The following is a 27,971-nucleotide window of genomic DNA, read 5'->3' as shown; positions in this document are numbered from 1 at the left end:
GAAAGAAAAGGTTGGAATGGACTTCAGAAGCCATCTAATCTAACCCACTCATTTTACAGCTGGAAAAACAGACTCAGAAGGATAACAATAACTATAGTAATACCTGACACTAATGTGATTCTCAAAAGTTTACAAAGTGCTTTTCCAAATACATTATCTTTTTTGATCACCACTACTGCTTCGGGAGGTAAGAACTTCAGCAATTAACATGGTTAGTTTATGAAGTAGTAAACCAATGTTAAGAGAAAGAAAGTGACTTGCCCATAGCCACACCACTACTAAACGGTATAGACCCAAATGAGACCCAGCTCTCCTGACCCCAAGTGTTGCTACCACACCACATTTCCACCATTAAATACATCTTACAAGAATTTGAAGAACATATCCTTAAAAAGACATAATGGGAAAAATGAGATTATTAAGAAACACAGATCCTATGATAAATACACACATACACGTACACATGCACACACACCACAGAGGAACCACAGTAACAACTTTAGTAGTGTCAGAATTTAATTGGGGGGTGGCTAGGTGGCGCAGTGAATAGAGCACTGGCCCTGAAGTCAGGAGGACCTGAGTTCAAATCCGACCTCAAACACTTAACACACTTACTAGCCATGTGACTTTGGGCAAGTCACTTAACCCCAACTGCCCTCCAAAAAAAAAAAAGCAGAATTTAACTGGTATGTGCATATGGTCAATATCCAACTATAATACTCATCAAAAGCTATTCTGTGTCTTTCCAATGAATTTACAAAAACAAAAACAAAAACCCTAGAGCCTTGGGAAGGTGTTTTGTCATACAGTCATTTCTGCAAACACACAAATAGCTAGCCTCCTCATCTTCTACAGAGCTCCCTGGTTTTTTGTTTTGCTTTTTTTTTAAGTCCCTTCTGTTTTCTGACTTCCTGCTACTGTCTCAGCCCCTTGGATTTTGGTGATCCTGAAAAAAAAAATGATTTCTAATCTGGTTTTTGGTTTACACTTAAGATTTAGGCAGCTAGGCAGTATAGTAGAGAGAGTGCCAGGGCTGAAGTCAGGAAGACCTGGGTTCAAATCTGGACTCAGACACTTATTAGCTATATGACCCTGGAAAGTCATTTAACTTTGGTTGTCTCAATTCCTGATCTGTAAAATGAGCTGGAGAAGGAAACGGTAAATCACTCCAGTATCTTTGCCAAGAAAATTCCAAATGGGGTCATGAGTAGTCAGACATGACTAAAATGAACGAACAACAAAAAAACCCTCAAGATTTAGCCCACCTTCCCACCCTTGTTTGTACAGGTAAAGACAGAAGAAGCCACTCGGCTTTAATTAGTGCACTAATCACTGACACACAACAGCGTCATTGTGAGGAACAGGACAGCCTGTCTGACACCCTCTAAACAAATTACCCATGGGAGACAAGGACCAAGCCATTTGCCATAAGATCCCAGAGTAAGGGACTCCAGTGACTATGAAACTGCAAGGACACAAAGAGCAACTGCCAACCTACCAGCATTGATTTGGCAACATGTGTGCAACAAGTCCCACCTTCAGTCATGGGTGAAGTTGTGGCCAACCCTCCAGTGTTCTGGAAACCCGTCCCATGACAGGCAAGGTGCCGAGACAAGTTGGAGGTACCTCCACCACTGTGCCTGAACACAGAGTATCACCCAAGCAGGCTGTTGGCAACCATGAATCCTTAAGGGTACAGTGAGATCCCCTTCCCTTCCCATCATACCCCATTTTCAGACCAACTGATACTCCCATCCCTTCCAACAGCCCACCTATTCTTGTCCTTCTAGATAGAACTGCCAGGGTCCCCGGTTTTGCAGCTCCCAGCTATGGTGAACTTGAGGACTTCAAAAAACTTTATAAACTTTGTTCTGAACCAAATCCCATGCTCCCCCTGTGGTAGTTAAAACATTCAATGGGTGCCAAATTTGGTTCAGACAAATGACACAGGAGACCAAGCCCTTGAAGTTCTGAGTGGGGAAACATTATGAGGTATTCAGCCTGGATATAACCCGCTCTCCCCACCTCTCTTCCCAGTAATGCTGGGGATCAGCTGGCTGGTGCTGTATTATCCTCCTAGATTATGGCATTTGAGGACAATCACATTTAGCTCCTAGTACTGCTAGAAACACAACTCTATAGAAAACAATCCAACCTAGACTAGGAAAAATATGGTAGCCCTAGTCTTGGAATAAAAACTGGAAGAATGAGTTTCTCCAACCTTCCACCTCCTTCACTGGAGTTTTGGTGCTATTCATTAAAAAGAGAATGGAAACTTAGGACTCCCACAATTATAGGGCACTCAATGTCATCACTGTCTAGAATTCTCCGGGTCATAAAGGAGCTCATAAAGTTCTTAGAAGAAACCCCTCTCCCTCAGTACATCACAAATGATTTGTATAAAGATGGGAATCAGAAGACAGCCTTCCTGACCCTGTATGGCTGGTAATATGAGACTAACACTGCTTGGTTTGTACAGTATGCCTGACATTTTCAAAATAGATTTCAAAGAATCTATTTTCAAAATAGATTCAGAATTTTATTATCTACTGAACTGGGAGACAGTGGGTTATCTCAGCTGCATCTGCCCTTAATCCCATGGGCCTGCACAAACAACAACAACAAATTGGTTCAAGTTCACTTCAACTCCATACTAGTGTCAGGGATAAGACCTGAATCTATAAGTTCATTGGCTTTAGGGAACTCATGAATGAGGAAATTCCCTCTGCCAATGCAGGTTGACACCTTCTCTTTAATTTACAAGTTTAGAGAGTTGACTAGGGAACTGAGAAGTGACTTGCTTGGGGTCACAAAGCAAGTATATGTCAGAAATGGAACTTAAATCTAGCTCCCCTTGGATCCAAGGATCTCTATTCACTATACCACACTGGCTTGCCCACTCCTGATAACTGTGCCAGAAGAAGAAGGGGAAGAGTGATGGGAAGGCAATAAACATATCTTGTTTACTATGTGCCAGGAAACATTCTAAGTGATTACTCACAAATATCTCACTTGAACCTCATAACAATCCTGAGAGGAGCTATTATTCTCTATATTTTGCAACTCAGGAAATTGAAGCAGACAGGTTTAAGTGATTTGTCCAGGGTCACACAGCTAGTAATAAGTTAATATCTAAAGCTGGATCTGAATTCAAGTCTTCCTGACTCCAGGACCAATGCCCTATCCATTGTGCCACCATAAGCAGAAAGAACACACAATCTAGTATATTTTTCACTCAAGAGGAAATGGAGCTGCCTCCACTACCCAATGCATTGGAATGAGTACATGCCTAAGGAGAGACATGGATGCCCCAGAACTAAGACAGGCTTTTTTTTTTTCCTATCAATTCCATCCCACCAAGTCGAGGTCTCCAAGTCCAGGAATGCAATCTAGGCAGAGGGATGACATTTGAGCTCACAAACACAATGAAGGGTGGGGGGATAACATGACCATGACCACAGACACCCAACAAAAGCAAGAAACATACACATCATTGCCACAGTATTGAGGAAGTAGACTCCCTTACTTCTGGTGGTCTTTTGCCTCTGTATTCAGGACCTCTCTGGCTTGAAATCTCCTCTTTAGGTCCATGCTTCCTAATTCCATTAGAGTTATTTGGATTTTGACACTCCTATAAAATCAATCTACTGGATGTTGTTCAATTTGGAGCCCACCACCATTCTCTCCTCCCAGATGGTAGGAGATGGAAAGTTTGATTAAGCCTGAAGGATGCGGCGAAGTACTGACAGGTCTTAGACAGGACCAAGATGAGTGAGTTACCCACATAGTTCATTATTCCCTGTATCAATGCAGCTTTTCAAAGCATTGACGTAAAATATCAAAGCATGACACCCTTCTTCTCCTATTTGCTATCTCCATCTTTACAATTTCAAATGAATCTGCATTTAAACTAAACTTTCACTCAAACCCAACAGAAGAAACAACAGATCTGAAAATGGAATGAACAAACCCAATGGAAATACTCCTTTTTTTTTAAATTAAGTCAGCACACTCTTTCTGCCAAGTACACAAGGAAAAAACTCTAGGAAGTTAACTGGGCAACATTCAAGTTAATATGATTTGACAGACTCATTAGCACGAGGAATAAGTGTCTGTCAGCCAAAATAATCCAATTAAGAATGCTCTAAAATCACAGGGACACACATTTCACTTCCTTTGCATATATATGGTTATGCCTTTTTTTTTAACTTAAAGCTTAAGAAAGCCTTAATACAAATGTTGAATGTACAGAAATAATGATAATAAGGTATTTAAATACAATTAATACACATTGTATTAATACTATCTAATCTCTGTCTGCTGTCCAAGGACTAGCCTAAGTTCACAGCAACATTCATCAACTTCCTGGCAGCTGGCCACTAGGTGATAAATGTGGCCATGGCAATGCATGAAACAATGGTATAGAACAGAAGGGCGCTATTATTGTCCAGGCTTCGAATGAAGAGGCATTCTCTGATATCTGGGATCCCTTCTTCATGATTTCATGGGGGGAGGGGGAGGGGATTGTGTAATACAGAGATACAGAATCATTGCTGAAATGGAAAACAACACTACCACCACATCCATTCAAGTTTATTATTCATTTGAAAAATGCAGTGTTTTTTCCAAATTCCATTGCCATCTTTCACTGCAATCTAACCAAAGATGATACCATTGCCAAGGAACAAGCAGAAAAAATTAACCTTATTTACATTAACTCCTGGGAAAATTCTATTTCTCTAAATTACTTCTAAGATGAAGAAACCAAGACACCAGATGCATAAATCACAGGTATATCCACCATCATGTATTATTTTGTATTATAAAGTCTCGTTGTAACAATGTCTTTCCACCAAGCTTTAAGCTGCACAAGAGTTCCAAATTCATGTCTGACAATGTGTTATCTAATCTATCTCCGCCCCAGCAGTGTGGCATATGCTGCATACAGTGGATAGATTTGAAAAAAATTGGGTTATTTTATGTCTAAGTTAAGGTAAAATTTAAGACCTGCTTAAGCACTGATGATCTCATGAGGCCAACACCTGAATTATAAACTATGCCATTATGAAAGTTTTAAACTGATAAGGGGATAAATAAATCATATTAGTCAAAAGTCTTTAATAGTGTGAGTGTAGGGCTATAGGTAGGGAAGACCTGAGTTCAACTCTCACCCCAGAAACTCTAAAAGGTGTTTAAGCCATGTAACCTCTGGCCAGAGTTTCTCCATTTGTAAAAATGGAGATAGAGAACATGATCATTGTGAATCTAATGGAATAATGTTAATGAAATAAAACACTTAAACATTAAATCACAGTTTAAACAGTTTCAAATCTTTGAACAATTATCATTAATAGGTAATTCCAATTCTAAGCCCCTTTATTGTAAGATAAGGTAAAACATAGACTTCCATTATTTTTAAATTACCTATTTTAAAAAAATTGCCTATGGAAATAGGATATAAAAAAAAATTAAACCTCACACCATGTTTACTGGCATTTCCTGGCCAACAAGTCCTGCCTTTTTCAAAGTTATTTTACCTAAAGTGGAAGGAGGGAACATTTCATGGGTAATTTGCTCCCACTGGCAGTTGCTGACAGGGTCAGCATGAAGGACTGTGGCTGCTGCAGTCTGGATCACAGTTTTCCCTACAGCAAAATCTCTGGGAGTTTCTCTCAGAGCAATGAGCTACTACTGTTCCTTTAATAACCTTTCCTTTTACTTTGAGCAAATGAGGTCACTACTAGTTGGTTCTTTTCCAGGTTTTACCCAAATCATCAGAAGGATTCCCTGCTGGCATTCTAGATCTCCCTTTCCCCCATCCCTCCAAAAAAAAAACCTTTCATTCAAATTACTTGAAATATTACTTCCTCTTCTAATTATATAGCTGGCTGACAACATAATCATCTCCATGTCAAATTGTAGACTGAGGTCCCCAAAGGTTTGGAAAATAATACTTTGATGGAGACATGATCTCATTGATAAAGCAGCAAACCTTGACAGGAAGGGGTCTCGAATTCATGCCACAAAAAGATTAGTTCAAAAAAAGATAACTTTTTATCCTGGAGAAGAGAAAACTTTAGGGGAAGAATGGAAGATGGACAGGAAATGAGAACCATCAAGCATTCGTAGGTCTGTCCCAGGATAAGGGAAGGGTAACTGTAATGATTCTGCTCAGACCCAGAGAACCAAACTAAGTAGAAGGAGGGGTGGGCATACTTCAGCTCATTAAAAGAGGAGACTTAATAACAATCTACATTATCGAAAACTACAACTGTCCACCTTAAGCCTTAGTGTTTTCTCCCCCATAGAAGACTTCAACCAAAGTCCTGATGCACATTCACTTAGCTATAAAAGGGGTTCTTGTGCAAGTACAAGTCAAACTTAATGGTTTGAGGGCTCTCACACAACTCTGAGATTCTGGGGTTCAAGAATATTCCTTCTCCAGGTCCTTGTCTTTCCATACTTGGTCAGCTAGGTGGTGCAGTGAAGGGAGTTGTAGGCCCGGAACTCAACAATCGAGTTCAAATCCAGCCACAGACCCTTACTATGTGACCCTGGGCAGGTCACTTAACCTCTCAATGTGAATAAAATAAACCATTTAACAAACTTTAAATAATCATTTTAAAACTTTAAACTGTTAGCATTAATAAGTTCATAGTAACTCCCAGTTCTAAGGCTCTTCATTTTAACATCAGGTTAAACAAAGACTTTTTCATTGTTTTTTAATTTCTTATTGTTTTGGAAAAAAAAATTATTATTCTCAGCTTCCTCATATGTAAAATAGGAATAATAATAGCACCTACCTCCCAGAGCTACTGTGAGAATATAATGAGATAATATGTGTAAAGCTCAATGCAAACCTTGGAGTGTTCTATTTAAATGTTAGCTCTTATCTATAATTAATAATTATCCATTTCCTCCTATTACAAATCCTCCATAAAGCAACTACTCCATCTGTCCTCCAGTGGTTCTTCATCTTTTTTGTGCCTTAGACCCTTTGGCAGTCTGGTGAAGCCTATAGCTTACTCACTTCCTTCTCAGGATAATGTTGTTAAATGCATAGAATAAAATACACAAGGTTTTGAAAGAAACCAAAGGTGAGTAAAAATAAATATTATTTTTTTTCTCCAAGGTCATAACCCCCCTGAAATCTATCCACAGAGATCCCTCAAGAAACTCTGCTCTAGACCTTTAGGCATTTTGTGAGGAATGACAATAATAATGATGATTGTGGTGGTGATGATAGCAGCTAGTATTTATACTTTAAAGTTTGCAAAGAATTTTACATATATTATCTAATTTGACCCTCACATCAATCCAATGATATAGATAGTATTGTTGTTGTTATATTAAGTCTCCTTGCTTCCAAGTTTAAGCACAAAGTCCACAATACCATCTAGCTGTCAATCAACTAGCATTTACGAAATGCCAGTTGTATTTCAGGTACCATGCTAGGACCTGGAGACAAAAAGACAAACATGAACCAGTGTCTCTGCCCCTGTGTAGCTTAAAGACCAACCTTAGACTGACTATCTTTTTTTTCTCTGTGACCAAAAAGATGCCCATAATTCAAATGCCTACTTTCTCATCTCTACAGAATCTTTATGAGAATGGTCTAAGCCTGTATTGAGTGTAGCCTTGATGAAAATTAGAGAAAGGAACAGAAAGGTTTTTAAAATTGTATGATCACCTCATCATCACTCAGTGGATTGAAATGTATAAAGAATGTAAGATTCCTCTGTGCTAATTGACTTAAAAAAATTTTTTTTACTAAAAAGAAATAATGGCCTTTCCCCCAAGATGGTGCTGAAGACAAAGAAGGAAGACATTGTCCCCCCCAAGACAGAAGTGAAGTCCAAGGCCTTGGAGGCCAAAAAGGCAGTGCTGAAGGGTGTCCATAGCCACAAAAAGAAGATCCGAACATCCCTCACCTTCCCTCGACCCAAGACACTGAGACTTCGAAGGCAGCCCAAATGGCCTCCGAAAAGTGCCCCTCACAGAAACAAGCTCGATCACTACACCATCATTAAGTTTCCCTTGACCACTGAGTCTGCTATGAAGAAGACTGAGGACAACAACACCCTAGTCTTCATTGTGGACATCAAGGCCAACAAGCATCAGACCAAGCAGGCCGTAAAGAAGCTGTATGACATCGACGTGGCCAACGTCAACACACTGATCCGGCCCGATGGAGAGAAGAAGGCCTATGTCCGTCTTGCTCCAGACTACCGTGCTTTAGATGTTGCCAACAAAATTGGAATCATCTAACTTACTGTGTCCAGCTGTGTCCCATTCCACCCACAATAAAGAGTTTTCCAGAAAAAAAAAATAACAATAAAAATAAATAATGATCACAACCTCACATTAATAGAGGTTTTAATAGACAAAGAGACTTCTCCATAATTACTCTGTGAGGCATGTCATCCAAGTTACTATTATCCCTATTTGACAAAAAGAAAACTGAAGTTTAGTGTAATTTTGCCCCATGGTTTCAGCATACTGAAAACAAGGAGCAGGAGAGGTAGTTCAATTTCAGCTATTTTGAAATGACTTGATCAACATCTCTTAAATGTGCTGAATCAATTTTGATAAAATTAGAGGGAGATCTGTGATTTCATTGGTAGAGAAAAGGTCCAGTGAGGAAACTCCCCACTACCAATACAGGTCAAGGTCCTCTCTGCAGCTTTAGTCTTAGAAAGTTTCATGTAGCACTGAGAGATAAGTGGACTCACCCAGGGTCACACAACTTGTCGTGTGTCAGAGGCCATATTAGGTCTTCTTGTCTTTGACCTGAGCTATATACCATTCTGGCGTCTTCAATGAAATTACATTTTTTTTAGTGTAAAATGTTCATTGTAAGTTCTAAAAACCAACCTTTACAAGCACAGGACAGGACAGACAGATTCAACTAGAAAAAGATATAAGGCTTTTGTTGACTGAAAGCTCAAATACACGTCAAATGATGCCAGACAAAACCACAGATGTGATCTGGGGCTCTATTTGTAAACGTATAAAGTCCTAAGGGAGATAATAGCCCTGTTGTACTCTGCCCTGCTCAGACCACATTTTGAGTATTGTGACTAGCTCTCAACACCACATTTTAATGAAAAAAACTGACATGCCAGAGCATAATGAGAAGACATCAACTCGCATGAAGTGACTCAAAACTATGCCATTTGAAGAATGATTGAGGGAACTGAGAACATTATGAGCAGAGAAAAGACATAGCAGGGAAGTTTGTCATTGCCTTCAAAATACTTCAAAGGTTGTCATGGGGAACGATGAGACATTCAGTGTAATTGCAGAGGGCAGAAAACCAAGACCAATGGGGCAGAAGTTAGAGGAAAGTGGACTTTCATAGACCACAAGGAAGGCCTTCCTAACTACTAGATACATCTAAAAATGCAACAGTCTGTCTCCCAATGTAGTGATCCCCTTTCTTTGGATCTGCAAGAGGACCACTTGTTCAGAATGCTTTGGGGGCTTCAAGCTTCAGGCAGAATGAACCAGATGACCTCTAAGGTCCCAGCTCTAAAAGTTTGTGATTCCAATGTGGCTTCTACCTTTTAACCTCCGAAATCTGTGCCTAGGCAAAGATTCTCACCCAGAAGTTATTAACTCAATCTAATTATAAGGAAAGAGGTTTTGCCATTTTATGATCGACATGGGAGCCAAAATTGTGACTACCTCTGCAGAACGGGAATGCAGGGTCTATCAGTCTGTTATTGCAAAAAAAGGTCACTCCAAAAATCAGATGAGGATGAAAAGATGCCCATCCATCTTTCTGGTCTGAAGTTGCTTCTTCACATTGAAAAGAGAGGGCTCCAGGAGACTGCATAATGCACCCGTGTTACAGCACTACTGAATCTACCTGGCTCCTTGAGAAATGAGGTCTTTTCCAGGTAACTTGTGTTTAAAGCCTTAAGCACCAAAACACTTATTAAAATAATTTCTCATGGAAATCTTTTTAAAATTCCCTACATACTTCCTTCTCATCTTAAACAGAGTTCACTTAATAAGCATGTATTAAGCTCTTACTATGGGCCAGGAACTGTGATCAGCACTGGTGATATAAAAATAAATAAATGCATGCACACACACACATACACGTATGCACATACACATACATGTGCACATACATATCCTGGAGTGAGGAAGCCTTATCTTTGTGAGTTCAAATCTGACCTCAGACACTTACTAGCTGTGTGACCTTGGGCAAGTCACTTAACCCTCTTTGGCTCAGTTTCCTCATCTACAAAATGAGCTGGAGATGGAAATGTCAAAACTAATCCAGTATCTTTGCCAAGAAAACCCCAAATAGGGTCACAAAGAGTCAGACACGACTGAAACAGCTGAACAACAACAATAAATCAGAAAGGCAAAACCTAAGTAGCTAGGAAATGGGAAAAAGCTCCTGCAGAGGGTGGGCATTGAGATGAATACTAAAGGAAGACAGGGAAGCTAGGAGGTGAGAGTAAGGGGGCAGAACATTCCAAGAAAGGGAGGCAGTTTTTCTTGATGCCTCAGAGGTCATCATAATGAAAATCAAAATTATTTGGCTCAGTCATAAGAAGGCCATCTCCTTAGACTAGTGAGATGTGGGGTCTATTAGACCTTAATAATTAATGAAAGGTCCTAGGATGCTTTAGTTTTTTAAGCTCTTTTTTTCTTCTTTTTCTCTCTTGTCATTCCCTGTAAGCTTTTGCTTGTTCCCTTCCTCTAACATTAAACTCCCCTTTTTAATTTTCTGTTTTTAATCTGCTGTACAATGGTATACTAAATAGTCAAGGTTGTAAGAAATATAGCCCAAGAAAGATTAAATAGATTCTGGATGAGGGGTTCTCATCTGTAAAATGCATGAGTTTTGTGATATCCATTTGGACAAGTCAGAAGCTATTTTTATTCAATTCTTACTTTTGAGCTGTGTCCTAGATAGTTGACATTAACAAGTGAATTTGGGGTGTCTTAGATATATTATTATCATTTTTAGCTGGGTAATGATATGAGAATTTAAAAGAACCATATCAACTCAGCCACATTAATCAATAGTTTTAGACCATATAAAATAACTAGACAGTATAAAAAGAATATGTGAAAGTATGTCTGCCAAAACAGACACAGGAACTATATGAATATAAACACAAAACACCTTTTATACAAAGTTAGATCTAAAAAACTGAAGTAATATCTGTTGGACATGGGTAGGTAAGGCTAACAAAATAAAAAATGACAATTTTTCCTATTATTTATGCAATACCATCCCAATTAAATTACTAAAAAATTATCTTACTGAGTCAGAAAAAAATAATAGGGTTCATTTAGAAGAGCAGAAGGTCAGGAATTTCAAGAAACTAGAGGATAGAAATGTGAAGGAACTAGATTCAGTAGTATCAGACCTAAACATATTCTAAGTTGAGAGGAGTGATGAAGTATATAAAATGGATAGTTTTGATTATTTCAAACTAAAATTTTCCTGTATAAATAAAACTTATGTAGCCAAGAAAAGAGGGAATGCAGAAAAATTGGGGGAAAAACTCTGATAGACAATCATATAGAATGTGATTGGGTTGGAATATCATTGTAGTTTAGGAAATGATGAGCTAATGGATTTAGAAAAATATGGAAAGATTTGGACTTATGAAGATGCTATCCACCTACAGAGAAACAAATAACAAGTAGAAATAAGCATAATACAGTCTTATGTATCTATATTTGAGTGTACATGTATATATGTTTATGGATATCTATGTATATATATATATGTGTGTGTATGTGTATGTACATATAGATGTATGTATGTGTGTGTGTGTGTGTGTGTATAGCCAAACTTAATCACAGTCTTCGGGGGGGGGGGGGTAAAATAAAGGAAAAAGTACACAGCAGAGGAAAAAACAAAACATACAAGAAAGCAGAGAAAAGATAGAGAGCTTTGAAAATAATGTGTTGTATTTGTTATATAGGATTTCTTGAAATGGACATTTATTGCTTTATATCAAATTCTCTCGTGCTCTGCTATGTACATAGCAATGTGTTTTTTTTTCTTTTCTTATTTTGTATTTAAAATAAATTCAAATATAATTTTAAAAGAATTACATCAACAAAACATAGAAGTTTTGCTCTGAAACTATTACCTAATCTGACTGTGCCCAGGAGCCCAAGAAATAAAAAAGGTTAAAGTCCTTCCTAGGAGAAAGGTTACCATAATACAAGGTACCTAGTGGAAGAGAGCCGAGTAAATTAGACTAAACTAGAACATGTGCAACCTAAGGCAGACTTACCAAGGAAAAATCCATTCATTTCATAAAATGTTAGTGTACATGCACACCAAAATAACATGCTGCTTCTAACGCCCACCCTCAGGATATATGCCTCATGAAAACCATGATACTGTCAGAAGACTATTAAATGAGTCAAAAAGTTCTATAAATAGCCAAATGAACAAAAGTCAATTCAAATCCTGAACACTACTAAACATTACCTAAAAAAGCCCACCAGTCTTATTTTTGGAGGAGAGTGTGACATGGAAAGCATTCTCAAAATAGAGATTCCCAAAAATCAAGTCGATTTTTCAGTCCCATTAATTAAGGTTCAGTAGTAGCTGCTGCCACTTCCATGCCATCTAACAATACTAAGTCAGTTAAAAACACTGCAATTAAATGTAGGAGAATGATATTTTCTTCACTCCCAAAGAAACGGGTGAATAAACTCACATTACTAGATCTACTTTGTAGAAACAACTAAATGAACCATACCATTTATTTGTCTCCATGTTGAGCCGTTGGATGTTTTATGGATAAATGGAATATTGTGAGGAAAACAGGTACCAAGAATAAACAAATATTTTAATTTGCCAGCTTGATTTTCAAGTATTTATGGTTTGGAAAAAAAACAAAATTTTCTTTTGTACTACAGCTTACTGCAAAACCACACCCTGGCAAAAAAAAAAAAATGACTACAAATGGAGCTCGAAGAAGATGGTACAAATGCAAATGATCAGAGGAGATGATATTTATAAAGTGTTTAGCACAGGGCCTGGCACTTTGGGGGAGCTTAATAAACACCTGTTCCCTTCCCTGTCATTCTCCAAATGTGTGATTTGGTGGGAAGAGTACTGTACCTGAAAGCAAGAGAGGGTTGACTCCAATCTCATCTCCCATGTTTAGTAGCTATGAGACAATAACAATAACAATACTGATGAAAACTCACATTTATATATTGCTTGCTATGTGCCAAGCACTTTACAATTATTCTCTCATTTGTTATCATTATCATTCATGCTATCATTATTCTCATTTGCCAGGGACATACTGCTAGTAGTTGTCTAAAGGTAAAATTTGAACTCAGGTCTTCCTGACTCCAAGCACAGTGCTCTATCTTCTGCCCTACCCAGCTGCCCCCAGGAGAATGCCAACCTCCCCAAGTCTCCGTTTGTCCATTTATAAAATGAGGACATAGCAAAAACAAGGAGAATGAAGGGACAGTCTATGTGTTTTGCTGGTACTCATTTAATGGTGAGATATCTGGAGGAAGGCCCCCAACACTGGGTGACCTCCTCTGATGAATTTATGAGATGAATGACCGAGCTACAATCTGTATCTTGTATGCCCATCAAAGAGATAATAAATCCATCTAAGAAGAAAACAGAGAGAATACCTTTAAAACTTTCCTCCTGGAGTTGTTTTGAGGATCCAACAAGATGATGTATGTAAAATACTTTGTAAGTCATAAATTAAGAGACATGAAGATACATATACATCAAAAGATTAATTGCAGCACCTTTTGAAGTCTAAAACCTGGAAACAAAGTAGATGTCTATCAACAGGGAATGAGTAAGTATGCAATGTTGCATGAATGCAATGGAATAATACTGTGCTGTCTAATCAAGAAGCATCTGTGAGGGGCCTACTATGTGCCAGGCATTTTACTGACTACTGAGGATATAAAGAAAGGTTAAAAAAAAGCCACTGCTTTCAGGGAGCTCACAATCTAACAAAGAAGATAGAATACCAGCAACTATGTTCAAACAAGATATACACAGGAGAAATTCAAGATAATCCCTAAGGGAAGATAGGTTACTTAATTATTGAATGATTATTGAACAATTTGACAATTGAAGATAACTTCTAAGATTACTGGGAAGGCTTTCTTGATGTAAGAAACAACAAATGAGGGGCGGCCAGGTGGCTCAGCAAGTAAGAGCACCGGCCCCGGTGTTGGGATGACCTGGGGATCGAATCCGGGCTCAGATACTTAGCAACAGAAATAACTGGCCATGTAACCTTGAGCAAATTACTTAACCCCAATTGCTTAAAAAAAAAAAACAAATGTGATGAACACAGAGAATCATGGGAAGACATAAAAACTGATCCAAAGTGAATGCTGTGAAATGATAACCACCAAGCTTGCTCTCAAAGAACTGAAATGAGGAGGTACCTCCTAAAGCTTCTTTGCCAAGGTGGGGGGCTGTGGATGAGTAAGACTGTATAAAATGGCAGACTTTTTCAACAGACTGGCTTGTTTTGTGAAACTGGGTTTTTTTTTATTCTCTGTTATAAGAAATTGCTCTTGGGAGGGAAATATAAGAAAATATAGGTAAGGCAAAAACTATCAATAAAAATTTATTTTTTTTAAAAGCAGAACAGCATCAGTTGGAGAAAGACTGCACAAGTTGCAGTATATGAATGCAATGGAATATTACTATGTTGTAAGAAACAATGAATGGAATAGTTTTAGAAAAACCGAGGAAGATTTGTATGAACTGATGCAAAATGAAGTGAGGAGAACCAGGAGAACAATCTACACAGCAACAGCATTATATCATTAATCAACTGTGAAAGAGTTAGCTACTCTGAGCAATACAATGATCCCAGACAATTCCAAAGGACCCATGATAAAAAATACCATCCACCTCCAGAAAGGGAACAGATGGACCCAAAGTGTAGACTAAAGCACTTTTTCTCTTTCTGTAATTGTCTTCCTTTTTTTTTAACATGGTTAAAGCAGAAATATGTTTTGCATGACTGTATATGTATAATGGGCAGTTAGATGGCTCAGTAGATAGAGTCCTGGTCCTGGAGTGAGAAAGACCTGAGTTCAAATGTGGCCTCAAATATTTACTAGCTATGTAACGGTGGACAAGTCACTTAATCCTGTTTACTTCAGTTTCCTCATCTGTAAAATGAGCTGGAGAAGAAAATAGCAAACCACTCTAGAATCTTTACCAAGAAAACCCCCAAAAACAGGGCTGTAAAGATTCAGATATGACTGAATAACAACAAATATGTATAATGGGCACCATATTTCTTGCTTTCTCAATGGGAGGTGCAGAGGGAGGGACAGAATGTAGAACTGCAAATAAAAATCAAATGAAAATTATTTTTAAAAGAGAGGCTGAAAGAATGTTGTTGAGGATGTAGGGATAAATTGATCCAGATGAGTTAACCTCAAGAAACAACCAGCTTGCAAAACCTTAGAAGCAAAGGGGGCTAAAGGTAACAGAAGTCAGGAAGATCTGCATCTTGAGAAATGAGACCCATTAAGTGCCAGTGGAGATGGGCAGCTCAGCCAGGAGCACATCAGCCTAAGTTGGAGAAGTGACTGCCAAAACAATACTTTTAACCCAAAGGAAAAAGAACTCTCATCTTCCAGAAGCCAAAACTAGTGGGGACAGGAGGAGATCAGGAAGGGGGCAGGAGGGAGTGAAAGAAAGCTGCCTGGCCTTAGAGATCTGAGAACAAAAGTAAGTTAATGAAAACTGTAACCCAGATTCAAAGTCAGCTGACTAAAGCCATGACCCCAGAGAGTACCTAGAAAGCACTAGCCAACTATTTAAGCCTAAATCAAGCTAACTCAAGTGCTCTTAACCTTTTTGTGTGAGTACTGGACTCCTGGAAGTCTGGTGAAGCATATACACACAAATATGTGTGTATATGTAGATGCATATGTATGTGTGTGTGCGTATGTATATATCTGTGTTATATACACATGTATGTATATATACATATGTATGTATATATGTGTGTGTTGTGTTATTGTAGTGTTAGGGGAATTTGAAGATCTTCCCTGCCCCTTACTAGGCTTATGTGATCAAATAGAGCCCATGGTAGGAGGAGCTTGCTTGCCAACTGGGCGGTGGAGTAGGAAGTGTGAGAGAGACCCAGCTGGGAGAAAGAGAGAGAACAGGAAGAGCAGGCAGAGCAGCTAGCTGAGTGAGAATTTTTGCTTGGGGGAACTTGTTTTTTGAGGAAGCCTAATGAAGGGAAGGCTTGGAATGTTTGTGTTCCCTGCATTGGTGACATGTATGAACTTTGTCTTAAAAAGAACACTTGGCAGGGTAGCTAGGTGGCACAGTGAAGAGAGCACCAGACCTGGAGTCAGGAGGACCTGAGTTCAAATCCTGCCTCAGACACTTAACACTTACTAGCCAGGTGACCTTGGGCAAGTCACTTAACCCCAACTGACCTGCCTTCCCCCCTCCAAAAAGTAAAAAAAAAAAGAGCACTTGAGGTGTCAGTGCTTCCTGCACTGGTGATGTGTATAGATTCTTTGTTACTATGATGGATTTGGCTTACTGGTGTTTGAATAAATGTCTTGGTTTCATCTTCAAGGAAGAGAGTATGTTATATCTTGCAATTCAAATCTGGGAATACGACTGCATATTCATAGAAGCTGCTGTGGGTATCACACTGGCGAAATAGTTATGTGTATATGTTCATATACATATAACAATAACATTAACATATAGCCCTGTAAGTTTTACAATGTACCTTCTTAGGATAATGTTTCAAAAATGCATAAAATAAAGATTGCAAAGAAAACCAATTACTTTGAAATAAAGGTGGATTCTTTTGTCTTAGATCCCCTGAAATCTTCCCAAGTATCCCAAGAACCTCTGAGCTAACTAAAATGAGATAATGTATGAGATTCATCTCAATCATAAAGAGTTTGGAGTCTGAAATTCTCCCACATATGGGAAAGGCTATTTATACTCCTTTTGGGTGACTGAAGAACGGGGGGGGGCGGGGAAGGTGGCTGCCCACAGACAGAGGAATATCTATATGAACTTGTGTACAGGCATATAATGGAATATTCTTGTGAAAGAAGACATGGTGCCTATAGGAATTCAGAGAAATATGAGAAGATATGCATGAACTGATGCAGAGCAATAGAAGACTTGGAAAAATATGCACAATAACTGCAATGACAAATGGAAAGATGGTAGAATCTGGGTAAACCAAAAAGCAGTAACTGTTCTGATGAGCACACACTAAAACATACCTCTCGTCCTCTTGGCAGACAGGCAGGGGATTACTGAGGTAGAACACTGTATACATGGTCAGACAGGTCACTGTATCAGATGCTTTTGCTTCATTGTTTTTGTCAAAAGAAAAGAGCTCAGTGGAGGGAAAGGGAGATGTTTCTAGAAATGACTGTGATGTATAAACAAAAGGCACTGATAAAACATTTTGCAAGTAGGTTGTGCCCTTGTCCTATGTGCCTTGTACACGTACACACACACACACACACACACAAACACTGCACTACTGAGTAGAGAGCGGTATCACACAAAGAGAGTTGAATATATTCGAAGTCCATGAGCCCAAAGGTAGGAGACCATGGGTATGGGATACATATCAATAGTCACAGTTGTTGGACTGCTTTTTTTCCCCTCAATAAAAAACAACAATAATAACATATAGCCCAGTAAGGTTTACAATGTACTACACATATGCTATCTCATTTGATTCTTGCCACACCCTTGTGAGGGAGGTATCCCCATGTACACAAAGAATGAGAAATTAAAAGGCTAGCCTGGAGTCACACAGCTTGTTAAGTATCTGAAGCAGGATTAGAACTCAGGGATTTCCGAGCCCAAGAGATTTGTTACACAGGATGACTTACCGAGTGGAGAATAAGGGTAGGAATTAAATCAATCAACAAGCATTAAGCATCAGTTAAAAGCCAGGCACCCTGCTAAATGTGAAGAATATGTGTGGAAATTATGATAATATAATAACAGAAGATAACCAATAAAAACAAGACTTTTTTCATTAAAAAGAAGGGCAACGTAAGCAAAGATACAATCTTGAACCATTCCCCTCTTTCCCTTTTTGGCCCTCAGTTGGAATTTTCCTTTGGGTGTTCTGTCCCACGGGATGAGATTGTCATCATGACTCTATCCTCTATTACCTGAGTGGAAAGCCTTCATCTCAGAACAGCACGAGGCCAGACTCAATTTGGGTGATCCAAGGGAGTCCCAGATACACAAGCTGTGATAACAAGGCCTGAATAGCAATGTCACCACAACCATGAAAAGTTCAAATGTGGGTAAAAACATTACAAGTAAGATTCTGAAACTGTAGCCAGGGGTGCCATTTTTAGACTCCATGCAGGACATAGCTCAACCAAGACTTCAAAACAATTACTCAGGCTCGTTTCCAGTTGGGCATGAAAATAGCAGTTCAAACTGATTTTTCCATTCCCATTGAGCTCAGGTTTGACAGGCCAAACAGCCACCAAGAAAGTCATTTTCATAGCAAAAGAAGTCACTTGTCAAAAAAGCCTGCTTCACCCTCAAGAGCCTGTTTGAAAGCTGAAGTTCTGCTCCACCTTTCAAACAAGATAACTCAAGCACACAACTAAAATTATTTTGCTCAAGATTCAACCCCTAGTGACTGTAGGGACTTAAAAGAAATCCATAGCATCACAATGAGCCTTGCCTGATTCTTTTATTTTTCTCTTTGTTCAGAGCAGGAGGCTACCAAGGTAGAAACTCCCTTAACCAAAGTTGAATAGCAATGCTTATGGCAACTTACTGTTTTTAAAAAAGCGCTTGAGGGCACAGAGAAATTAAATGACTTAAAAGGATCATCTAGTATTTGACAGATTCAGGACTTGAATCTTGGTCCTGATTTTGAGGACACCCCAGCCCTCTAGCTATTATACCACCACACTTGTGGTTCAATGTCCCCTATTCTTTGTTATCCCCATTGGGGTTTTCTTGGCAAGAGTACTGGAGTGGTTTACCATTTCCTTCTCCAGGTCATTTTTTCAGATGAGGAAACTGAGGCAAACAGGACTAAGTGACTTGCCCAAGGTCACACAGCTATGAAGTGTCCGTGGTCACATTTGAACTCAGGTCTTCCTGACTCACTTCCTGATTCCTGGCAGGGCACTCTATTCATTGCACCACCTAGCTACCCCCACTGCTTTTCCTAAATATAGTTATTGCTTCCTAAGATAGTTCTGAGGAAACTTGAGAAGTCCATCCATCACAAGTGTGAGCATTCAGAGTAGATACTGATATCTATAGAGTAGAACCCATAGATGCAATAGAAAGAATCTTGGGATGGGAGTCAGGAGGCCTGAGTTCCCATCCTTGTTTGGCCATTGACTAGTGTGTAAGACTGGACAAATCACTTAAGCCTTCTTACCTTCAGCTTCCTCATCTGTAAAATGAGAGTGCTGGACATCATCATCCCTTAAAATACTGTCTGGAATTCAATTCCAGTAGCTCCCAAGTGGGGTAGAGCAGGACCCTTCAGTACCAGAAGCATCTCTATGATACAATATTCCCTTTATATCCAGGGACACTTAAGGGAAAAGGGAGAAAAACAGAGTCTTCTGAAGCATGAAAAGTAGTTCATGACTATAAGTGAAGGTCCATAACTTCTGATTTGCCCAGTGTTACATCAATCCATTGACATTTTTTGAATACCTACTATGTGCCAAGTTTATCCCTCTTATTTCCCAATCCAGATCCTAGTCTTTTCTATTTACTGAGCCCCAGGTCATTCTCCCTCCTGTCTCAAAGAGTTAAGTGCCTGTCACTCTCTCAAATATGGTCTCCTCTCTCTTTTGATACTGCTGCCAGCCACTCTGGTGAAGGCTCTTATCACATCACTTTTATTGTGCCAGGTTGTACTCCCTGTATTGATCTAGAACAGCATTGGGCACACATTAACCCTCAGCACAAAATACCTATTAACTAATACAGTGATTTATGTATTATTAAGAGTTAGGATTCCCTAAAGATCATCTAGCCTAGGGTTTCTTAAACAGGAGTCCATGAACTTGGAAAAAAAATTTTTTGATAATTCAATTTCAATGCAGTTGCTTTTCTTTTAATAATCTTATGCAATTTATTTTATACATTTAAAGGCAAGATTCTGAAAAGCGATCCAGGGGTTTCATCAGACTGTAAAAGAGGTCTATGCCACAAAATGTCTGAGAACTCCAGGTCTAATTTGGAACTCAAAATTTTATTTAAAAAAGAATGCTAAAAATTGCCTTTACATATAATTCGAAAAATAAACTATTTAAGAGAATGAAGTAGGGAAAAAAGACCAGGAAGAAGAAGAACCCCAGGTCTAGCCCAATCCCTTCTTTTCACAAAAGAAGAAACGCCTTGCCTCAGGTCACATGAGTTTGGATCTGAAACCAAATCCTAAAAAACCAAGTCTCACTCCTGTTCCAGTGTCCTCCACACTGCATGGTGCTATGTAGGTGTCAGGAGTGGGACAGGGCACACGACTTTCACTTCAATAAGGTAGCTCCTTCCAAATCTGGGTACCTTCCATTCCAAGCAGTGGCTCATACTTCAAGAGAGTAGGGCACAGACCAGGCACATTTTCTTCCAGCTCTTTCTCTTCTAGGCCCCTCCAATCCAGCAGCACTGTCAGTAAACAGGTCAAGGTATGCTTGAGGTCCTGAGACCCAGTAACTGGTCAGACAACAGAAAACTTCAAGTTTCACTGCCACTATCCATTAATGTTCATTCTCCAAGATACCAGAAAAGGGGGGGAGGAAAAGGCGGGGAAGCTTATCAGTTCTGTTACATAAATTCTCTAACCTTCACTAAAATTGAAGCTAAGTGACACACCTCCAGGCCCAAATCCCATTTTCCACTTAACTGCCTGGGTGAAAAGCTTTACAGCATTTTTTTTCCTCAAGAAGACATCTTCCAAGAGGCCTTAAGGACTTTTTAGACTGACTCGGAAAAGAACAGTCTGAATGCCAGTCTTGTACTAAAGGCTCTTCAGAGACAGCTGGCCAGGAAACAACAGAGAGATGGGAAGGTGGACTTTTTCTCCCCTCAAGCCCGGAGGTCCTGCTTCTACCACAGAGTGACCTAAGAAGAGAACATGAGACAGCCCCATCTCTTGGCTTTCACTTGCTGGAACAAGGCTCACTGAAAGCTAATCCATTCATTACTACTAAAGCATGAACATTAAAATAAATGAGTGAAATTAAATGACCTAGGTCTGCCTAAGGCACTGTTACACACCCAGAAAAAGCTACAAAGGTAAACATGAAGAGACGTCATCCCACACACCCAAAAGTTTTCCAAGACACAATTTACAAATGTAGACTCCCTAGCTTCCATCTAGATCCCCTTTCCCTCCACTCCTGCTTAAAATAGGGAAGATCCCAGTCAAGTATTTTAATTGGACTAGACCACTGGCTTCCATTATTTTTACAAACAGCTACTATAACATGACTGGTTATCAGCAAAAGGTACAGAAATCCAGTTTGAACCAACCATAAATTATCTATTAGTTCTTGCCAGTACCCCTTAAGAGAATGACTGAGGTCACTGATATCCAAGGATCCAGGCCCTTCTTGGAAGGGAAAGATTCCATGCTATTATAATGGCTAAAGAGCAGTGTACTGATGGAGAAGGCTTGTTGTCACACTTAACTACAACAGGTAGAAAAACGGAGGGGGAAATAAGTGAAGGAACACTTATTAAATGTCTCACAAAGTGTTAGATGCTGAAGATACAAATGCAATCCCAGTGTGTCTGGAGATGGTCCCAGATAATGGGGAGGAATACAAGGAGTTTATACCAAGCTCGGGGCGTGAGACTTTCCTAATTGGAGGAGAGAATGCTAACCTAGAGTTGCCATGCTTGCTAGAGGGAGGGAGAGCTTTGGAGAGGAGTGACTGCTTTCTGCTCCTTCTCTTCTTCCTCCTCCTTGGATCTAGACCAAGCAAAGGCTTGGGAGGTTTGTACTATTGAAGAAGCATGTGTGATCACCACGGTGCAAAATGCCATCAACCTTGGAAGCTCCAATGAGCTTGGTCTGGGTGCTGTTTCTCACCTGACCCTCAGATAGTTTTTGTTGTTTGTTCAGTTCTGTGCAACTCTTCAAACCCCAGGTGAGGTTTTCTTGGCAGAGATACTGGAGTGATTTGCCATTTCCTTCTCCAGTTCATTTTAGAGATGAGGAAACTGAGGCAAACAGGGTTAAGTGACTGGCCCAGAGTCACAGGGCTAGGAAGTATTTGAGCCCAGATTTAAATTCAGGAAGAGGCATCTTCCTGACTCCAGGGCCCCTGAAAAATCCAAAAACCTTAAAAGTCAGATATCTCATGCCTGGTATAGAATATTCTCCATATTCGCCTCTATCTCTTAGAAAGTCTAGCACCCTTCAAGATTCCAATAATACCTCTCCAGGGGGTCCTTCCTGAATATTCTGTTATTGCTCCTCTCAAAAACATTTTTAAATAATATTACATAGTGCTTATATTGCATGTTTTGCATTTACTTTTCCTCTTACCCTAAAATGTATGCTCCTTGATGTCAAGTCAAAGGATCTTGGTTCAAAACCTGCCTTCGAAGCAATCTCTCCATCTCCCTGGGCTTCAATTTCCTCATCTGTAAAATGAACAGCTTAGATTCCATGACCTCTAAGGTCCCTTCCACCTCTAAAGCCAGGATTCTAAGGCAGGGATTATTTCATTTTGCTTTTTGTATACCCAGCACATAGCAGGCACCTACTAAATGTTTGTCTACTTGAATCAAAAATGAAAAGAAATTAAAGTAACATGGGTCTCCAACGGTTTTTTTTGCTTTTTTTGGGGGGGAAGGCAGGGCATTTGGGGTTAAGTGACTTGCCCAAGGTCACATGGCTAGTTTTGTGTTAAGTTTCTGAGGCCAGATTTGAACTCAGGTCCTCCTGACTCCAAGGCCAGTGCTCTATATACACTGTATATACTCTACACACCTAGTCACACCAATCTCCAACATTTTAATGCAATTTTTTTTCCACATTTTGGAGGTTAAGTAGTGCATAGACTGACTGACAAAACACAGGGCTAAGAAAGATAGATCTGAAGTGACCAACCTGATCAGGGGGCAATGAATGACCCAGTTTGGCTGAACAGTGTTAGATAAAGGGGCAAAATGAGGGCACAGGCAGATTTGGGAGAGCCTTGAAAGCCAGACTGAGGAATCTGGACATGTATTCAGTAGACCACCGAGAGGTTCTTTTTTTAGTCTTTGGTTGTTTTGTTTTTTAAAGAAGAGATCAGAACCATGCATTAGTAAGATAAATCTGGCCGTCATAGATTGGATGGATTAGAACAGAAAGAGAAGACAGAAATGGAGATAGGTCATTGCAATATTTCAGCCAGGAGATAATAAGGACCTGAACTGATGACAGCAGTGGGAATGAAAAGGAGGTAGGGAAAGGAGAGAGATTCTAGAGAAACTGGAGAGGCAGATCTACAAGACTTCTGAACAACTGAATGAAACAGGGTAGAAGATAAGGAAAGAAAATAGGAAAGTCAAAGATGAATCCAAGGTGTCAGGCCTCCATGAACGGGAGATTGGCAATCCCATTCACTGAAAGAGAGGAATCAGGAGAAGAAGATTTGGAGTTAAGGGTAGTGATATAAATACAGTCTCAAAAATTGTCAGCCCAGACTTTGTCAGAACTGCCAGATAGCTATCAGTTTACATAAAGACCACTGCTGATAACAGCTGTAAATGTCGTCATGGTTGTCAACTAAAAGCAATACATTTCCCACCATCTAAACTGCTTCTGGGGGTCTTTGGAACTATCCACCATGCTCTAACGTTGGGTATCCACCTCCCCTGGCCCCTGCCTTTTCAGCTTCTTCTCCCATTACACTCTAAGCTCCTTGAGGGCAGGGGCTGTCTTTATTTTTATTTGTATAAGTACCCTAGCATTTAGCACAGTTCCCAGCACAGAGTAGGTGCTTAATAAATGTTTACTGATGGATTAATAAATGACTGAAACCTTGGACTGTCATGTTGGTATCCTGGAAAGAATATTGGCTCTGGAGTTTGAGAGGACCCAAAGTTACTCAGGTTTGCTGCTTCTCAGTTTCCTCTTCTGTAAAATATTTGATTACATGGCCTCTGAGATACCTTCCAGTGCCCAATCTATAGTCCTATATTGTCAGGTAAACAACACCACCCAAACAGAGCTTACTGGAGCTTCCAGGGACAGAAGGTTGATGGCATTGTGCACCATGGGGATTCACATATGCTTTTTCTATAGTACAAACCTCCCAGGCCTTTGCTTGGCCTAGAATACCCATCTTCCTCATCTTCGTGCACCCACCTCCTACGCATTCTTTAAAGCACATTTTAAATCCCACCTCTCTAGAAAACCGTCCTTTATCAAGCTCCCCCTGCATACACAGTGAGTAGCTAGGTGGTGCAGTGAATAGAGCACCAGCCCTGGAGTCAGGAGGACCTGAGTTCAAATCTAGCCTCAGACACTTAAAAATTACTAGAGATGTGACCTTGGTCAAGTCACTTAACCCCAATTGCCCTGCCTTCCCCCCTCCTAAAAGCAAAAAAAAAATTTTTTTTAAGTACTTCGTTTTATAACTTTATAAAACACTGATCTCCTAGTAAAGTGTATTCTACTTCTCTGTGTTTATGTCTTTGGTCCTTAAGCCCCTACAGGACAGATTCTATGCCTTATCTAGTCTTTGCATCTTCCCCAAGTGTTTAATGGAGGCACTTAATGAAAGGCTATTATTCTTGTCTCATGTCCACTATGATATAATTTCTAATGACATCAAAAACAACTAGAAATGCTGCAATCAAGTTCCTTTCGAAAAAAGGACATCAACAGGATTACTTAGAGTCACTTTATAAAGGAAAACCAGAGATTTCTTCTGGATATCAATATCAACACAAGAAAAGATGACAGTTTTTAAAGTCACTGGCTTTTTTTTTCCTTTTTGGAGGGGAAAGGTAGGGTACTTGGGGTTAAGTCCAAGTTACACAGCTAGTTTTTATGTTAAGTGTCTGAGAGGTTGGATTTGAACTCAGGTCCTCCTGACTCCAGGGTCAGTGTTCTATTCACTGCGCCACCTAGTCACTCCATCACTGGCTTTTATGACATAAAAATATTATTTAAAAATAGGACATTTAGCGGGGTTACTTGATATGCTTGTACTCCCATAATTTGGTAATGGCACAAATGAAAACTCAACCTGAGAAATTATTTGGAAGCTGGAAGTGATGGCTTACACATACTGCCACACAGGCTCCTACCTTTGTGCAAAGGAAAGGGCATTGGATTATGGAGCATGAATTGGACTCCAGCCCTAGCTTTATCATCTTGGGTGGGTCTCTTCTTCTTTCTGGTCATTGGTAAATAAGGTCTTTGGCCTAGCTGGCCTCTAAGGTCCCTCTCACCTTTAAATGTATAACTGAGGCAGACAGGTCATACAGTGAATAGAATATTGGGCTTGGAAGTCAGGAAGACCTGAGTTCATATCCTGCCTCAGACATTTACTAGCTATGTGACTCTACATAAATCATTTAAGCTCTTTCAGCCTTTGTTTTCTCATCAATAAAATGGGGGTCATATCAGCACCTATCAGAGTTGTGAGAATCAAATGAGATCACATGTGTAAAGCATTTTGCCAACCATAAAGCACTCCATAGATGCTAGTTATTCTATGATCTTTTCACTCCCTTCCCTCACCCCCCCTCCCTCACCTACTTCTTACCTCAGTTCCTGCAGAGGTAGGGAGGTGGGAAATACAAGGGAAACACACCTCACCCCCTCCCTAGCACTTTGCTGCCTTTTCTTCTAACAGTAAATTTGGTGTCCTGAGTAGGGGACAAGATATTCCCGACTGAGGGAATAAGTACACTTGTACCACCCACTCACTCACCAGGGAAATCTGATTCTCCTCTCTCTTAGTCACAGGTTGGTTACAAGAAGGTTATATACACAGTCTTAGCTCTTCACAAATGAAAACTGACACCTTGGAAGATACAGCTCCCTGGAGGCTAGGGGAGGCTAAATCCCTCTTGCCATTTATTCATTCAAACACTTATTATGGGCATCTGTGTGCAAAGTCTGATTTTGTTGTGACACCCAGAGGTGTCTCCAATTACCTCAAAGGAGTTGAAAGCTTCAAAACAAAATATATTTTCGTTTACTTTAATTAAAAATGTAAATATATGGCATGCAGTACATACTGAATGAAATCTGGGGGAAAGAAAGGTGGCAGAGTCCTAATATCTAGCAAAATCAGACATAAACAAAAAAGCTCAACCCCCTCACCCTTTGCCCCTCCCCCCTCCAATCAGGTTAAATCATTACCAGCCACAATCCTAGTCATGTAAATGGATCCATTTTAACATTCTCCTAACTGGTCTTCCTACCTCTAATCTCTCTCTTCTCTAATCCATTCTCCAAATGGCTGCTACACTGATATTTCCAAAGCAGAGATCTAATTTCTCTCTGCCTTAATCTCCTGATCTGCAAAATGTGAGTGTCAGACTAGATCAGGGGTTCCTGACCTGAGGTCCATGAACTTGACATATGTGTTTGTGTGTGTAAAATGTACTTCAATATAATTGGTTATCCTATGTTTTTAATTTATTGCATTTAAAAACATTTTTTCTGTAAAGGAGTTTATAGATTTCACTAGACTGCCAAAGTGGTCCAAGACACAAAAAAGATTAAGAACCCCTTAACCAGATGATTCTAAATCAGGGTTGGGGAACTTGTGGCCACTGGTTCCCCACCCCAGCTAACTTGTGGCCACTGGTTCCCCACCCCAGCTAAATGTATAATTCTATTCCTAGAAAGGATTATTTAATCAACTGTTCCAGGGCTCCACTCACCAGCCCAAAGGTTTCCTGTATCAAAACATCTCTCCTTGGTCACCACTCCCTCCTTTAGGTTATCTTCCTTCTATTAAAGTGTAAGCTCCTTGAGGGCAGGGATCATAATTGGTTTTTTTTTTTATTTATGTTCCTAGAATTTAGCAGAGTACATGGCAAAGTGTGTGCTTAATAAATATTGTCTTAGTGATGCATTCCAGAAGTGTTCAAATCCTACCTCTATTCACTTACTAGCAGTATAATTCTGAAGCAAGTCATGTAACCTCTGAGGACACTCAGGCTCCTCCTTGTACAATGGAGCCAATAACACCTGTAGTATTGCCCTCACAGAGCTGTGGTGGAGATCAAATAAAAGGCGTTCACTCCCTTTAGAGGCAGCCTGTCCTCTCCTTGGACAACTGTAACTACTAGAAAGTTCTTTATACTGAATTGAAATCTGCCTCTAATTCTTCCCCCATTTGCCCTCTAGGTGGCAAATGATAGAGCACTGGACCAGGAATCAGGAAGACTTGAGTTCAAATCCAGCCTCTGACGCTTACTAGCTGTGTGACCTTAAACAAACTACTTTACCTCTGTCTGCCTCCGTTTCCTAAACTGTAAAATGGGAATCAAAATAGTGATTATGAGAATCAAATGAGATAATAACTGTGAAGCACTCAGCCCAGTAACTGGCACACAAAAGGCACTTAATGAATGCTTATTTCTTTATCTTCCTTCCTTGCTTCCACTGGATCTGGTTCTGACCTCTGGCACTACAAAGGATAAGATTAGAGCTGTCTCACTCCTCACTCCTCTCAATCCCTCAGCCACTGCTGCTAAAGAATTAATAAAGCAGCTAGGTGGCCCAGTAGATAGAGCGTCAGCCTGGGAAGCAGGAAGACCAGAGTTTGAGTCTGACCTCAGAACTAGTTCACTTGATTGCTCTCTGCTTCACTTGCTCAGCTGAAAAATGGGGATGATAATAGCACCCACCACATAGGCTTGTCGTATCAAATGACGTAGGACATGGAAAGTGTTTTGCAAACCTTACTGTGTTCTATAAATGCTAGGTATTTTTGCA

The 27,971-nt window shown here is 39.7% G+C and overlaps 2 protein-coding genes across 4 annotated transcripts in view; one reads left to right on the top strand and one right to left on the bottom strand.

The window, feature by feature from the left end:
- CCNY (cyclin Y) overlaps positions 1-27,971 on the bottom strand; it is a 310,615-nt gene that overhangs the window by 175,044 nt on the left and 107,600 nt on the right. The window lies entirely within an intron of this gene.
- Positions 6,168-11,222, top strand: LOC138160011 (large ribosomal subunit protein uL23-like). The gene has a single exon (XM_069086523.1). The coding sequence runs from the start codon at positions 7,801-7,803 to the stop codon at positions 8,266-8,268; it is 468 nt and encodes a 155-aa protein (XP_068942624.1). The 5' UTR covers positions 6,168-7,800; the 3' UTR covers positions 8,269-11,222.

The sequence above is a fragment of the Petaurus breviceps genome, unplaced genomic scaffold (assembly GCF_028583685.1).
Source record: "Petaurus breviceps papuanus isolate PSGF00001 unplaced genomic scaffold, PetGlider_PUasm1.0 178, whole genome shotgun sequence".
Lineage (NCBI taxonomy): Eukaryota > Metazoa > Chordata > Mammalia > Diprotodontia > Petauridae > Petaurus > Petaurus breviceps.
Note: the sequence above shows the minus strand (reverse complement) of the source record. Positions and strands in the feature narration are given on the sequence as shown.

What these genes read in the sequence shown, in the direction of transcription:
- LOC138160011 (XM_069086523.1), top strand. Translation starts at nt 7,801, where the DNA reads ATGGTGCTGAAGACAAAGAAGGAAGACATTGTCCCCCCCAAGACAGAA.